This window comes from Neodiprion virginianus, chromosome 4 (assembly GCF_021901495.1).
Source record: "Neodiprion virginianus isolate iyNeoVirg1 chromosome 4, iyNeoVirg1.1, whole genome shotgun sequence".
Lineage (NCBI taxonomy): Eukaryota > Metazoa > Arthropoda > Insecta > Hymenoptera > Diprionidae > Neodiprion > Neodiprion virginianus.
In genome coordinates, this window is record NC_060880.1 from 31,207,911 (window position 1) to 31,224,674 (window position 16,764).

Consider the following 16,764-nt stretch of genomic DNA (forward strand, 5'->3'; position numbering starts at 1 on the left):
ATCGGCCCGCAAAGTTTGTACACCCAGAGACTGCATGCAGCGCGTGGTATTTCTGTTACGGAATTGCAGAAAAGCGGCACGAAGACTGGCGGGAGGCCCAAAGAAGAATTGAGGAGAGGTGGAGTCTGGGCCTTACCGAATGCAAGGTTCTGCGAGATCGTAAGCCAACCATAATGCCAGTTTAGTGCTCAGTCTGTGCCAGGCTCACCATCTGATCAGATCAGGTGGATGTCGTAACTCGCCGGAGGAATTCATTGCACGTACAATACGCGTCGTTAACAAGTTTTCACGTGGAATCGCAGCAAGGTTTTCGCTCTTGCCTTTGCAGTCGCGCAGGATAATAAACGCATCACCAGTAAGTGAAGTTTAATTTCATTTTTAATTTCTTCATGAGAACGACATCGAGTGTGAGAGCGAATTTAATGAAATTATCGACAGAAATCGCCAGTACGCGCATTTGACGAATGACGAAAAACGCGATTTCATTGCACAACACTAAACGTATCATGCGTGCTCTTTGCACGGATTGGTTGCGTCATGCGTGTATAGTAACAGCTTGAGACGACAACTTCTACCGCACATTTCAAGACATTTACTGATTCCAGGAGTGTGTTACGTGGTTGTTTCTACATCGTTATTAACAACGTGAAATAAAGATCCATGCGAAAATGTCAGGAGAGAATATTTATCGTCATTAAAACGTAATTTTGGATTGTTCAATCGTTTTTTACACTACTAATCAATCCTGTTGTGAGTTTGTTCGCCAAAGGTATCGGACTATTTTGCATCATACTCTTTACTGACTGACAAAAGAAATCGATAAATATAGGCCTTCAGCGTTTTCAAAACTCGAGACTTCATAAGCAATGGTGTTTAGTCTAGACTGTGTGAGCTTTTGTTGTCTTCTAGGTGTTGGTTTCATATTAAAGTATACAAAAATAATCTCTACAGTCCGTATATACAAAGGTGTCATGTCGATCTTTATATCAGTTGATATTTGTATATACTCGTATTATTCACTGTTTAGAGTAACGGGTATACTATATGTATAATCCCCTCTCGTACAGCCCCTCAGTTCGTCAGTCTTGTCGAGTACCTCGAATGAGGCACATCAAATAAAAGTTTAATATAAATCAGAATAGAGAACAGAATTTATTAACCCATTTCCAACACTAGGAACCGTCTAAAAAACAAATCTAGTACAAGCTTTAATCCTGCACATTTGATCGGCGAAAGAGCTCGAATAATGTGCTTAACTACTGAATGCATGTATTGTTTATTAGTAGTATCTAGACCTGTGTTCGGAACATGAAGAAGCTATGCACAAGTGGTGAAAAACATGCAAAATCAATTTTTTGTCGTCTTCATACCTTCCATTAATCAGTGAGGCAGCTCGTTAACGTTCTTTTGTCACCTTCAATACAAAAAAAAATGGATTCTTCAATCTTATTCGTTGTAATTATTGCCCAAGTTCAAATATTAGATAACATCTCGTACGGTGTATATAAAACTTATTCTAACCGTTGCGCCGTGATTGATTTTCTTCGATTTGCTTTTTTAACACCTGTTTACCTTGACATTTCTTTCTACCAGCTGTCTCACGTTTTTTACGCGCACCACTTGCCTCTCGGCACAACAATTCGCCACTGCTGTAATGTTCCACACTTCTGGCATAACTAGTTCCCTGTATCAATATGTGTGACTAGAAACAAGTGGAAATCATACACGTGAATCGGTTAGCGTCAAGCACTCGTTTCGCCGCTTGAGCACATGCAAATTTATTACCAGCAATGTATCACAAAGAAAAAGAAAAGTGGACATGTGAAACCAAGCATAGTTGCGAAATAGGTGGTATAATATACTCGGAACTCTTCTCTTCAATTCGTGCGTGCGATTCGACAGGAAAATCAGGATAGAGGAAAAGATCATTGAAAGCGTCAGCGGATTGCGTAGTAGTTAACAGCAGCGACTGGCTTACTGGTAAACCAGTTGGATTCTGGGACAAAAGGTAACTGTTACATCGAGGAAGCGTCATGTGAGACAGAACTTGCCGTCTGACAGGTTGAATCTGGGCTGCAAAGTTAGCCGTGCACGATCTGTTATGCCGTTTAATCAGTTACTCATTTACTTTCGCAGATCAGTCATACAGAGTAGCGTTAACTTTTTGAAACAATCAAAACCGATCAACATGTAACAGTAGAAGATCTCTTTTCTTTCCACCTATTTGTTTCTCAATATTCTTCATTTCGTAATTTTAGACTAATTCGAAAGGTTTAATTTACGCAGTATTGATTCCACAGCGGGAGGTTGAAACCTGTGGTCAAATAGCTGTCGAATAGTAATAAGCACAGTGACTCGGCTTTTAAAGTTGCTTGACGTCCACTCATTAGGAGTTGGTATCAGGCGCTTGTTCCAACTGGTCAATTATATTCAACATCGCTTTTTTGCTTTCCACCTCCGTGATCCGGGAGAGTTCGAAAACTAAATGGTTTAGAATATTACGCAATTGTTTATACTATACATATAACCTTGATCAAATGCTTTCTCACCTTGGGCAGTTGTTCGTCAAATAGATTCAACGTTATTTCGCAGCTGCTTGTATGAACATATATAATTGTGGCTCGAATGCGATCAATGTTTTTTCATATAAAACCATGATTTGCCAATCAGATGATTTGCGAAGCTGCAAGGTAGACTTGTTGTAGCATGAACGACAATCGATAAACAGATTCGTGCAGTGCATACCGAATACTCTAAATCGTAACCTGTGGTATAACTTCGTCAGTTTGGTTGTTCCTTTTCAGCTCCGGTAGAGAAGTGTCGAAAATTTAATTATACCATCGAAGGTAATGCGGTTCCTAGTAATTTGAGAAAGGTGTTTCTCGCGGATCTCCAGCGTGAAACGAACCTCGTGGCTAATTACAGACATTACATAATTATGTGAGCAAAATGCAGCAATGAGTGTAAACGGAATTGCGACCGCACTTCGCTGCAGCTGTATTGTATGCTGAAGCAGTGACATTCGTCAACGCATGACGACACGGGCAATTCAGAGAACATTTTGTACGTGCATATTTTAAGATTTGTTCCTTGCTTCAGGAAGGGAAAAAATGACAGAAGCAAACATGGACGATATTCCCGATAGGATCGCCGAAACCTTCAAGGGACGAGACATTTTCATCACCGGTGGTACCGGATTCCTAGGAAAAGTGATGCTCGAAAGATTCCTTCGTTGCATACCGGAAATTGGAACGATCCACTTGCTGATCAGGCCGAAGAAGGGGAAGGACCCGAAACTTCGACTGGACGAAATATTCAATGGACCGGTAAGTCGAGGTCCTTTGGAGACCAGTGTTCACTGGTACCAGAGTTTCTAACGCTCATGTTTGTTGCGAAATACAATTGCGAAATGGTAACGCGACCCACCTTTTTCTGGAAAACTTTTCTTCTCCACCGTAACTCATGAGATGTATAATACTGTTGGGCAAGTCAAAGTTGAAACACCGTTTTGCATTAGAGCGGAAATTATGATGACAAGCTTTCTTAGATCTTGCTATAGACGAGAGGCACATGTTACGTAATGTATTATTATGGTGTCTCTGCTCGTCTACTGCACGGAGGAGTCCTTTATATAGTATGTCACTCTTATTTCATCGTCGAGCTGAATAATCGTTGCATCTTAACGTGTATGAAACTTGATAATTCATACCCGTGCTCCATTCTACCAAGAAATTCGCGACGCATGAGGGAAAGTAAATTTTCTTCGAAACTTCGATGTGTTTACGCGTGAACTGCATTCCTAGTCTTTTTGCCAAAATAATCAACTCACACGCCAAGATTTCGAAATGAATACTTTTCTAAATAGCAAATGCCAGATAGTTCACTATCGATCCCGGAAAAATTGCGAATTGATTTAATTTATCTATTTCGTAAATGCACCAATAAGGGTATGTTAAAATCTTTGAAAAAATAATCCCAGAAAACGCAAAAGGAACGGCTCGTCAGAGAAATTCGGACTCAAGAATGTTTACGCGTCCTCGAACAAACTTCACAGATATCAGTTTCCGGCTCTGCGTGGCCGTAGTGACAATTTCGGATTACGCACGGTTCAGAGAAGTATAGGCGCATTTTCAGTATTTTGCAAGAATATACAAGAGATAGGAGAGTCGTATAACGAACATCGTAATTTATACATATAATTACGCGTACGTGTAATACGGGTAATAAAATTATCCTATACAATTTCGCTCGAACGTATAGGTAATGGTAAATGGTAAAAATAGGTAAATAACCCATACGGTGCGTCTGTGACGCAATTTCTTGTCTATTGTCGCTTTCGAATATGGTATTGTTAAAATGAATAAGTAAAATGAAAAAGTGGAATGAGTGTTGTCGTTTTTAATAGAGAGTCGTTATTGAAGTTGATATGCATGATCAGTGTATAATTTATTACATGTATGTGATGTATTCACTATACACGAACAGCGTGTTAAGTTTTGGTTTTTAAATATGCGGCCAAAAATATCCATACATTCATGCATTATTCAAACTTTAATTCAATAAGCATTCCAAATGTTTTACACGTGCAATTCTAAAATTTGATTACTAACTTTCCTCTTGTAAGAATTGTTGAAAGTTGTCAAAATATAAATAAACAAATTTCTCTCTATACTCCAGCATCCGTTATAATATTTGCACTCATTTCCATATTTACCAATACTTTCTATCCACAATGCATATCAATTACCATGTGATAACGAGTATTAATTCAGCATAATTCCGAAAAGACGTATTCAGTAGCGAAAACTGATCACTGGGAATAGCTGCTGCATATTACATACGATTCAAGAGTGCCGGCAAAGAAAGCGGAACCATAAAATAAAATTTTTAAAACCCGGAAGGTGTTCAAATTAACCAGTTAAACATTCTAAATCAAATTGATTTACTATTTGATGTTAGATCAAGTTGATTAGGAGTAGATAGGGATAAGGTGAGAGGGTACCGAAAATGCAGACGCAATTATAAATTAGTGGGTAGAGAAAGTGGTTAGAAACTTGAAGGACTCTTTGAGCACAGAGAGTAGCACGTGGGGACGCAAAGTTTTTGAGGAATGCAAGGAGCGTTAAAAAGGATTAGCTATGCGAAGAGTGGTATATACTCACAATTTCACAGACCACGAGATGGGTGCATGCTACGCAAGACGCATTACGAATGAGTATGCCCTAGAAATCCTTGAAAGCATGGCACCTGCGACTTATAATCCAACATGCAGTCACCCTTTCAACATTGGCAGGTATACGTGAAACATATAAAATACGTGTTCATGTTGCACCTCATTTCATTCGCCTAATCAGAATCAGGTGTATATATAAGCATGTGACGACATTCCCGAGAGGCAAGACTGCCCCTCGTTCCGGTTTTCTCATGCCGGACCATTTTCTAATCGCTCACGCCTTTCTAATTTAACCGCTAATAAATTGGTCCTAAACTACCGTATAGCCTGCACGTTGCCAGATCGTTATTCTTTCGAAATGGTACAAAAAATGATCTACGTTATACTCACGATCAATCGTGCGCTGCGTCTTCTGCTGTTGCATATCAGATTCAGGCCGCTGGGCGAGGGGATGAAATTGATTAAAAACTAGAGCTAGAGGTCGTCCGAAATCTCTCTTCTGACCTCAGCTCCTTTGGGATTATATGGTCGACGGTTTTAACTGAGTCAAGGACGCGTAAAGCGAAAAATTCATCGGCTGGTAGTGAAAGAGAAAGTTCCTTCTGCTGTTGTGCAATATTTTCTCCAGTTACTCGGTAATACCAATCCACACTAACGATACCTTCGCAGTAAGCAGGCGCGTTAGCCACGCATATATAAGCGAGTTCATCAAGGCCAATAGGCCACGTGGATTTAGGTTTCTGTATGGCATTTGTCTGGCCACACATGCAGAGAAAAAACACAAAACGGAATGGAAATTTATTACTCACGACTATTTGAACTCCCTTGAACCGTGCCGAAATTTATATCCGTCTATGCGTTATAAGATACTTTGGTTTACGAACGTTACATTTCGCGGATACGAGTGAATTGGCGATAAATAATACCAATAATAATCTCATACTTATGAACACTTGACATATTTATCGCAGGAGTACTCGTACTTGGCACAAAGGAAAAAACTGTCTCGCAAATTGATCTGAGGCTTAGATGCAACTTAATATGCAATAATTCACTGAAGATTCGGAATGTCGAGAAACACGCAACTCGACAAGAGTTCCGCTTGAATAGAATAAAGTTTGGTATAATATATGATATAACCCAGATAGTCAATACGGTATTACGCTATTTTGTAGAAGACCGTGAAACTAGATTTTGGGTTACGTATAATGCAGGTTACCAAGGTACAACAGCAGGTAACCAAGGTATAACAGCAGACCGGAATGGGTCTGGGGGTAAAAGATGATGAGGAAGCAGGTAGTGTAGCAAAAACGAGGATTTTCATATGCTCGTGTAAGCTTCAAGGCGTATAGAATTAGGTACACCGAAAAAATATGTGTCATGCATTGGAAGTAGCTGATGATTTACCGTGCTAAAGAATGTTTAGATGGTGTAAAAAAATCTCACTGCTTTTCAGTAATATAAGTGAAAGATCGTTACATCTTCAAATATTTATTTCACTTTGCGTTACCCAGGTAGGCAAAACTTTTCTTCGTATGTTGTTCAAATACTCACTATAAACACGCTCTTTTTGCGAGTCGGTAAACTTTTTCTCACCTTTTCGTTTTTATTGAAATAGCCGGGAATGAAACAACATTCCAAAACGAGACGTCCGCGGTTTTGAATCAACAGTATCGGTTATTTCGAGTCACGTATTACGTATTTATGCTAAATCAGAATCACACCAACAGCCGAAACGGAGTTTTTTTTTCTCTATGTAATAAACCCACGTGCTCATTGGCACGTACATAGGTATGTACGTATACATCCGTCGGCATAGCTCGGAGCGTGATAAAAGTAGACTTTTAAAATTGCATAGTTACACTCTTGCTTTCTCTTGGTCTATCTGACGAAATGAGACATACAGATTCATCAAGTCGGTGGATTAGCCAAACAAAATTCAAATCAACGCTGTGCGTGAATGGGTATAGGAACCCCGTGCCGATGGAGCATCTCACGTTCTGATGACGTTTGACTGACAGGCTGATGCCATTAATTAAACTCACTGATTATCAATCACTAAATATAGCTGGGTCTTAGATTGGCTCGCACGGTTAGCGAAGTCAAGCCGAAACCCATGCAACGTTTGAATTAGGAACAGTCTAAAATTCTCATTGTCAGACAGGAATGATTAATGTTGAGCGTTACGCGAGACGAGTATACTTACAGTGTGATTATGCGAACGATTCGACAGTATTCGTGACGTGGATTTTTGAACGGGAAAAAGTTGTTCGCGTTCGAGTTGAACGAACTGTAATATGAGTGGGGTTTGATCGCCTCGTGAGCATGTTGCGAACGGAAACTTATACGGTACGTCCCCATTCTCGGCAACGTGTAGTAGAACTGTAGAACAATGACCAATAGTTGGGATAAATTGTCACCTCGATTGATCTGTTACAGCTTTTCGAAAAAGTTAAAGAACAGAGGGGACTGCCAGCTCTTCACAAATCGGTCTCTATCATCAGCGGGGACGTCTCTATGCCTGGACTCGGCTTGTCAGCGGAAGACAGAAAACTGTTGTGCGAAAAAATTAGCATCGTCTATCACGGAGCCGCTACTGTCAGGTTGATTAAAATATGCTGTTTCTATACGAAATAAAGCTTGTGCTCATTTGCAGTTTAAATATTCAAGCATAGTCTTTACCTGATTTTGAAATTGCTGAGTCGAATCTGTAAGCTGAAATGCATGTATGTGTAGTAGCAGAGCTGTGTAAATATATACACGTGGATAGCCTGTATCTTGACCTGTCTTTACGATTGAATTATACGCGTTGAGGCGACTAAGCAAGAGTAAAGGAAAATTATGCAAAAGTGTCTCATTAGCAACTACGACTTTCTATCGCTTCGTTATTTTTTTACATTTATACTTTCAAATGACAAACTTTTCAAAAGTCATCCATTCTCTTAACTGTGCAAATCAATTTTACGACATCACATACGCTTGGATTGAAATTTTACATATATATCCTGTAGATTCGACGAGATGTTGAAGAGGGCCGTTCTGCTGAATACACGTGGTACAAAACTAATGCTAGAACTTGCCAAAGAAATGAAGAAGTTAGTTCTCTTCGCTCATATTAGCACGGCGTATTGTCATCTCGAGGAAAAGGTAACGATATCTCATTATCGCTTTAATTCTTCTGTAAATTTGTCCAACTTGAAATCACGCACATGCCAGAAAATCTTAAAGCCTGAGCCTTGGCCTGTTGGCATAATTTTTTTTATCAATTTGAAAACGAGACTATAGTTTTGGAGAAATGTTTAAAATCAGTAGTGGTTGCACATGCTAGCTAATTCTCGTGCTTACGAAGCATTACGCTTTAATACAGTCGGTCCAGTATGGCGACGGAATAAGTGCCAATTGTGGCTTGAATGGCTGTTGCAATCACCGTATATGTTGATTTGCCAATTGACAAGCAGATACATGATGAATATTCTATTATTCGTCATACGCGACTAACAATTTCTCCAATTTGATGTCGATTTTTCATAACATGGTCGGGTTCGTTAGGCCGTACCTATAATGATAAATCGCGTCTCTTTTCTACGGCTCTGCCAAACGAATGTAATTACCATTATTTACATGTTGTAATCCGTGCATTGTCACTGCATAGCTTCTAGGGGAAAAACCATACCCACCGCCAGCGGATCCGCATAAGGTGATAAAGTGCGTGGAATGGATGGAGGACGATGTGGTCGAGGCGATGACGGACAAGATCCTGGGGGATCTGCCCAACACATACGCGTTCACGAAGGCACTTTCCGAGGGTTTGGTCGAAGAAGCGATGCCTCATATCCCCGCCGTTATTCTTCGGTGATTATAATTACGTTACCGCCACTCGGTTACATCAGGTTATTTTGGCCAACGGCCATAAACGGCGAGTGTCTGGTATCCCTGTCTTCGTCCCTGCCGGCGTCGCGTCTGCAGTCCGGTATATTTTGCAATTTCAGACCGATCACCGTCCACGTGTGCGCCGATTCTCACGGCTTTATTATAATTTCGCAGGCGCGCTCAGCGGCTACGTGACTCTTTTCGCGTAAATTACGCCCTCGTAAACCCTTGTTTTTAACGATTCCGACTGCCAGAGATATATTCTCATCCTTACCTAAATGTAGACGGTATACCGTACAAATGCATTTTGTATACATGAATAATCGTTTGAGAGAAACGTTTAAATGGTACAGTATAATTTTATATGCGAATAAACGATCCACGTACAACCGATCGAACCCAACTTTTGGGCATGTTGCGATATTCTCGTTGATATTTCACAAACGCGAGCTTTCCTGACAAACAAAGAGATTCAACACTTTCCAAACGAAATATGCAGCCAGTTTAGGGTGGTACTTGTACTCTCCGTCAAATAGCTCGATGTTCGAACCGAATTTTATCGCCTTCTAATTGGTCTCATTCCCTTCCAGTCCCAGCATAATAATTCCGGTGTGGAGAAACCCGCTCCCTGGATGGACAGACAATATAAATGGACCAACGGGTCTCCTGATCGGGGCTGGGAAGGGAGTCATCAGGACAATGTACTGCAATCAGAATGGGTACGCCGACTACCTCCCTGTAGACGTTGCGGTAAACGCGATATTCGTTACCACGTGGAATTATCTGTCCAACAACGATCGTGGGAAAAACGTATACAATCTCACAAGCAGCACCGAGTTCAAGGTGACACTCCAATTGTCTAATATAGTATTACTTTATCAATACATTGTTAGAGGTTTCGGAAAATCATTTCGATTTGTGGATGCAATTGCGTGATATGTATAACAAAGTGAACTCTTTTTAATTTCAGGTGTCGTGGGCAGAAATTATCGAACGTGGTCGTCGCATAACGGAAAAAGTACCTTTGAACGGAGTGGTTTGGTACCCAGGAGGAAGTATGAAGAGCTCGCGCTTGATGCACAACATCTGTGTATTCTTCTTCCACATGCTTCCAGCTTACTTTATTGACACTATAATATTCCTCGCGGGACACAAGCCAATGTGAGTCTTGACAATTATCCATGGGATGCTCAATTGCGTGATTACGATCCTGAGAAAGACATACTCGGCGAAATCAGGTTCGGAATGTATGCGTGACTCGATAAGTTTAGTAATCGTTTGATGGTTACAGCATGTGCAGAGTGCAGCGAAGAATTCAAAAAGGATTCGAGGTGTTCGAGTACTACGCCAATAATCAGTGGGACTTTGACAACGCGAACATAAGGGAAGTCAGAGAGACGCTCAATCCTAAAGAGCAGAAATTGTATGTGCTTAACGGTGACGATATGGACATTGATGCCTATTTCGAAGACTGCATTAGGGCGGCAAGGATTTATATTCTTAAAGAGTATCCGGAGACTCTACCTGCAGCTCGCAGGCACATGAAAGTGTAAGTGTGTGATTGTACCCTCCGTGGTTTTTGCTCATTAATATTTTATTGTGATTGCTAGCTCGATACGTACACAGAAATTTCTTTGGATATTTTCATTTCATTTCACATCAAATTCGTTTCGTAGAAATCGCAACATCACGTTACGACATACGAACGAAAGACTTCACGATATGTTGAAAACATTCCGTTAATTGATTGAGATCAGAGTAACGTGTCGATAAAATAGATAAAATGAGTGATGATGACTAATTGAAAAAAGCATTCATAATTCGTATGATTGCTTATTTATACTGGGTTTATCATTATAAGTTTTAAAATTGCAAAGTTAAATCAACGCGAGTCTCTAGCAGTGAGCCATGCTGATCCAATGGTCGCAACCGTTTTAAATGTCTTGTGTTCTAGCAGGGTTATAGCAAAAGGAATTGAATATAACGAGATATGAAATTCGTTCGTTGAAATTCAAACGTTGACAAATCACGTATATATAATTCGTCGCATTTTTACAAAGAATTCCAACAACGTAAAAACCGCCAGTCATATTCTATTTCCTATTGCCGAACATCTATGTGAAGTTCTCAATTTCAAGCGGTGTTGAGTATCGAAATGTTCTTTCCTTGTTGCAGTATGTACTGGGTCGACGTTATCACGAAAGTCCTGTTCTGTTTGCTGATTATCTACACGTTGGCATCGTGGAATGACAGTTTTCGAGCTATGTTAGTAGGTGGATGGGCCCTGATAGCCGGAGTTTTATCCTTATAGCTGTTGTACATTACATTTCTTTTTTTTATAACAAGTTTGCAATACCTTTGTATTACAATATGAGTACCAAATGAAATAGATAATCTATGTATGTATATTTACATAGGTTAATTAAATAAATTCTATAAATCACTATCACAATAGGCTACCTCTAATCGTACTAATTATATATACTAGTGAAACTAAAACTGTATTTTAGGTTGTGTGTCTAGTTTCCGGTTTTCACGGTTTCTCTGCATTTGAAAGCACAACCGTAATAGACCATAGCAATACGGCCCGGCATCATGAATTGCCTATCAAAGAATAACCGAAAAAAGTTCGATCCACGTCTTGAGTCTATGTTCAACCTTGATCCTTGAGTAGCCAAAATCCCACGAGTCTGAACTACGTGGGTGAATAAGTGGTAATAAAATACTAATCTAAAAAGTAATAAGGTACTTGAAAGTGTGAAGAAACGGCAAAAATAGAGAAGCGAGAAGGAAATCGAATAAAAAATCAGTTATTCGAGGTAAGAAAATAATGATGAATAGTATTTTCTTGACCTCAGAAGTGTTGAATTCAAAATGGTTTTCTTCATTATAGAGGTCATTAAACGAAACACCGAAGAATTGTTGACGTTTCCGCCCGAGTAGGGGCCCTTCTCAGAACGAATATTTATTTATTGACCACATCTATGACAAGTATGAACAAAAGGTAACAGAAGGAAAAAAGATAAAAAGATAAAAACACAGAGGTAACATAAAGAAAATAAACTTAGATTTAAACTTATTGTATAGGAAAAAAAATATATCAATATCGAAGCAATGTGTGCCAAACGGAAAACAAGACGTAAATACCTGATAGTAACGCTGTATGTTGCAAAAATGCTGAACGAAAACACGACGAACATCACGAGATAAAACACAATAGGATGACTAGCCAACCGTTATAATATAAAAACAAAGCGATGCGTTTTTTCCAAGCGTACATCTTAGTCTACTAAATATTTAAAATTCAAGTTCATAGTGTTATAAATTTAAAAGTTTAAAATTATCATAATCGAGACGGACGAAATAATTTGAAAAAGCACGTGTGGATCTTCCGACGTGTAAGCGGGAAAAGAGTTAAATATCAAGGTAATGGGCGGCAAGGCAGTGACTCAAAGAGTTACTAACTTATTTGCTAATTGAGACCAACGTAACTTGACAGCGTTGATTGCTACCTCTTGTGGTACATTCGTAAACAAGGAGACTGCATCTTTCGAAACCAAAATACATATAATCGTTCGGAAGTGTGAGATTTTTAATAGCATTCACAAAGGCATAACTATCTTTGACCCGTGAAGCGGGAGGAACAATGTTATTTCCAATCCAATTACTCTGAATACGAGCTAGGTTGAAAGTCGGGCTGTTGGTGAAGTAGTCAATAATTCTAACACGTACATCTGGTTTATGAAGAAAAGAAAAAAAAGGTAAGAAAATAATGTAGTTCAGTCTCATTATTCCAGAATCATGCACTTGTGTATAAGTAAAATGCCTTTGCATACGCTTGTTACCGCATAACCGCAGTCTATACTGAAAATTTTGTGTCAAGGGCCTTTCTTCCGAACAATGAACAATGGTAAAAAGAAACATCGATACTTCACTCATTTCAATGCATTACATACATTACGATTCTAGAATTATTCAGAAAATTAGTTTAATCGATTCTCCAATGTACTGTATCTACGTAATTTTGTGAGAGCAATCGATAGGGCGCAGTTGGAATACGCTATTAGCTACTTTATCTCGCTTCGTTATTTTCTCCATTTCTTTACTTTTAAATAATACTAGTTTTTTCAATTCTGCGAATAAAAATGTAATTGAGAACCATTGACCTAACCATGTGGGTTTAGACGGGCGGCCTTCTGCTGCGGCGTCAGTATCCATTCTCATATGCAGCTATTCCTACCGATGAGCGTGGCGCTGCCGCGTTGATTTGACGCCCATGAAAATCGAGACAATAGGTGTAACGCTCGTTAACATAGGTCTGTCGACGGTGCATTGATTGGAAATATCCGTATGGGAAACTGGAGTTGAAATTGCATAGATCACATTCGAAACCCGTTTCAAAAAATAAATTCAGCAGTCACACTGATGAGTGGTTTTTATTTTTATAAGGGATGATAGAAGTACAGTTTGTTTTAAACGGACTCCTGAACAGGTGGTTCGTAGCCTTCGGGCCTGTCGACCTTTGAGCCACCTTCACCACCTTCTCCGCTCTTGCCGCCACCTCCATCACCGTGGAGCTCGAGAAGTTTGCTTAGTTCAAAACGCGGCTTCTTCAGTACCTTAACCTGAAATATATATCGTAGAATTAGGCATCAATAATTGAAAATATGTATGGAACTATGTATTGTTTATATTTAATCTAGAAAATTGCATGACACGGGAGCAGTGTCAGGCGTAAAATCCTTTACAAGGCAGTAGCCATTCACAAGGTATCTATATCAAGTTCAAGTAAATCAATTGAAACATGTCAATAGAAAAGTAAACATTACGAACCTTGCGAATATAAACGTCGTGAAGTGGGTAAATTCCTTGACAAGCTTTTTCAATGTCTTTAGCAATAGCGTCGGGCAATAGCTTGCTGACGACCCCCTTGAGGTCGCTGGATGTAATGTCACTTGTGATGATTTCAACCATCTTCTTCCGGATGTTGCGAACCTGCGAGAATGAAACATTTTAAAATGGATTATATATTGCAGCTGGATAAGGCGGGGCATATACTTTTGCTGGTGTTCCTTAATTAGTAATACTGATTAATAAGACTCCGTCTCAAATGAAACAATTACGCATTACTATTTAGTCGAAGAAACACGAACATTAGCAAGTCCAAACAGTATGACTTATTTTAGTATACAAATTTTTCTAAACATAAATGGCAATACAAATGTTTTAACCAGCTTAATTTGGAGATAATAGAAATTTATTAACTATGTCCGAGTTTCACTAAAAACTTTTATAAGCATTCAACATTAAAATTTGATAGTTACAATATTAAAAGTGACGCTACTTTAATACCAAATAATGAAGCAATTTGCATCACGATCGTTAGTGTAAACCTTAAAGATTTATGTGATTTTATTGAACCACGTTTAAGATACCTGGGCATGTTGGGCGTAGCAGGTCTTTCTTCCACTCATCTGGTCTTTGTTGGTAAATCCAATACAGAATATTCTGAGGAGGTATCCATCAGTTGTTTTAACATCTACATTAGCTTCAATAAGGGTTTGCCATTTTTTGACCATTGAGCGTAGCTTGTCGGTAGTCAAGTCCATTCCATGGAAGTTGGTCAAAACATTACGGCCTTGTACATCTTCGGCGATGAGTCTAAATTTGCGGAATGATCTTTCTGCATCATTATCGCTCTGAAGATCAGCCAAAGATACTTCGAACACACGGAATTTGAGACCCTCGGAGGCAATTTCTGTAGAATGAAAAGTTGCAAATCAGAGAATGAGATTACAGTAGTATCAATCATTAAATAGATTTCTATACACAAAAATGCACCATTGAGATTTCGATAGGTTTCATGTTATTTGTCGCAGCATATAATTTCACCATTCTTATTGACCAAGATATGGTGTGGTAAGCGTCTGCTTTGATTTACGCAACACTAAACGTCACACAGACATGAATGAGTACCAGTGTGAAGCTGGGGTTGCGAGTGAACGATTCAAATTTGTTTGAGACAACTGCACTGCAATTAAGTTTGATGGATGATGAATATTGAGATGAAAATCAGAGAAACAGACAGAAACTTTAATGAAAGAAAACAAAAGTTCACATGAAAATTAGTAAATTACATCACATTTTGATTTTGAGATAACTTACTTGTTCCCTGAGTTCTGTTCACAAGAGTCTTACCCACTTGGCGGGTGGTGAACATTGATGGTGCCTTGACATCGTACCAATCCTTACGAGTGAAAGGGTCAACACTAAAAATACATAAACCTGGCTAAAAAGGTGAAATAAAAACTATGAAATTACAGTAACGCGTTAATTCCCGAGTTTCTTGCCATTTCAATTCAAATATGTTTTTGGCGACCCAATGCCGGAGTAAGATAATATATAAGATACCAGAGGCCTCAACGACCATAACCTAGCTTTTCAAAAATAGTTGCTATTCACTTGGAAAAACACAAATATAAAAAGTTCTGCATAACCGAGTACTTTGGTCGCAGTATAATTCCATTTCAATAGGGATGGCCTATAAGTAATCGATATTTAAAATTCAAGTTCTGTTGATCGACTGCTTGAACGTGAATCTTCAGCCCCGAACTTTTTCAAATCCGAAACAAATTAGTACCGAGTAGTCGAAGAGAGTTTGAAAAAGTTTATAACGGAGTAGAATTCCTGTCGCAATGTTTAAAAATTAAATAGTTGACAGGTCATAATTGAAGAAACGAATAGTATCAAGTATGCCGAAAACACAGCATGGTAGATCAGTCACGGGACGTGGGAAATCCACTCGAATTACGTGCATCGCTCTACATATCGAAGTAGAATTGAGATGTTTTCACTCACGAAACTTTAGGTAAAGAAAATATCGTAATATTATTCACTCACATCTTCTTCTTTACTCCTTTCTTGCCTCCTTTCGACAGACCCTTGTTTTTCCCTACCGCCATGATTAGGGTTATAAACGGAAAGAGAAAATGTGTTTACAGCGCTGCGGACGGAAACGTGGTCGATGGGCCAAGCTCGAGTGGATGACTACATGGACTCGACATGCTGATGTCCTAGCCTATCGAATCTACCAATCTACTGGTCGAAGTATCGATACGCTTGAAAATCGATTCGGGTGATTGAAAAAGATAGAAACATGAAATGTATTTTGTAAGAATGTTTAGAATGCAGGTAATATTTATCGTTGGAGTTAATTATTCACATTATAAGAAACCGAATTACCAACATCGTTGACTGAAGAATATGAAGAAAGTTACCACTGGGTAAATTTTTGTGACCAGTCTTTGACTGAAGAATATACAGAAGACTGATACAGACAGTTCTGGACAGTTGCCCTAATGGGCTTTGGTGTGACAACCGAAAATCGTCGTGCGCTTGCGCTTCCTGAGATGTTCCAACGCGACGGTAGAGTTGAGAACTTATTGCAGAACATCAGAGAGTTACTGATTTCGACATGATGCTGGCTGCATTAACCTTCCGAGTAACACAGTCTTCGCAATGGTAAGCCCAAGCCAGTATAGGTATAGCCTGTGTGTACTTACCAACTTGTCGGTGATACAAGAGATTAATGATGAGAATAAATTTCTTCCGAAATTCGTAGCAAATCAGTGATTTAATTGAAGTATAAGTACCCGAGAGAAGAATTTATACATAGATCATAAATAATAATGGATCACATGTAATAATGATGCAGAGACCAA

At 39.1% G+C, this 16,764-nt stretch overlaps 2 protein-coding genes across 3 annotated transcripts; one reads left to right on the forward strand and one right to left on the reverse strand.

The window, feature by feature from the left end:
* Positions 1-145: 145 nt before the first annotated feature.
* LOC124303597 (putative fatty acyl-CoA reductase CG5065) lies at positions 146-11,492 on the forward strand. Of its 2 annotated transcripts, none has more exons than XM_046761007.1 (9): positions 146-355; positions 3,100-3,326; positions 7,613-7,776; positions 8,185-8,320; positions 8,826-9,025; positions 9,634-9,886; positions 10,014-10,204; positions 10,335-10,592; positions 11,219-11,492. In XM_046761007.1, exons 2-9 carry the CDS (start codon positions 3,111-3,113, stop codon positions 11,352-11,354), a joined length of 1,554 nt encoding a protein of 517 aa, XP_046616963.1. In that variant the 5' UTR covers positions 146-355; positions 3,100-3,110; the 3' UTR covers positions 11,355-11,492. The 2 variants fall into 2 exon arrangements, with proteins under 2 accessions (XP_046616963.1, XP_046616964.1); XM_046761008.1 differs by lacking the exon at positions 146-355 and adding an exon at positions 1,843-2,008.
* Positions 11,493-13,462: 1,970 nt separating this feature from the next.
* LOC124303623 (40S ribosomal protein S3a) lies at positions 13,463-16,101 on the reverse strand. The gene is made up of 5 exons (XM_046761067.1): positions 15,944-16,101; positions 15,209-15,312; positions 14,479-14,801; positions 13,877-14,038; positions 13,463-13,668 (listed from the first exon to the last, which is right to left on the reverse strand). Exons 1-5 carry the CDS (start codon positions 16,003-16,005, stop codon positions 13,516-13,518), a joined length of 804 nt encoding a protein of 267 aa, XP_046617023.1. The 5' UTR covers positions 16,006-16,101; the 3' UTR covers positions 13,463-13,515.
* Positions 16,102-16,764: the final 663 nt, after the last annotated feature.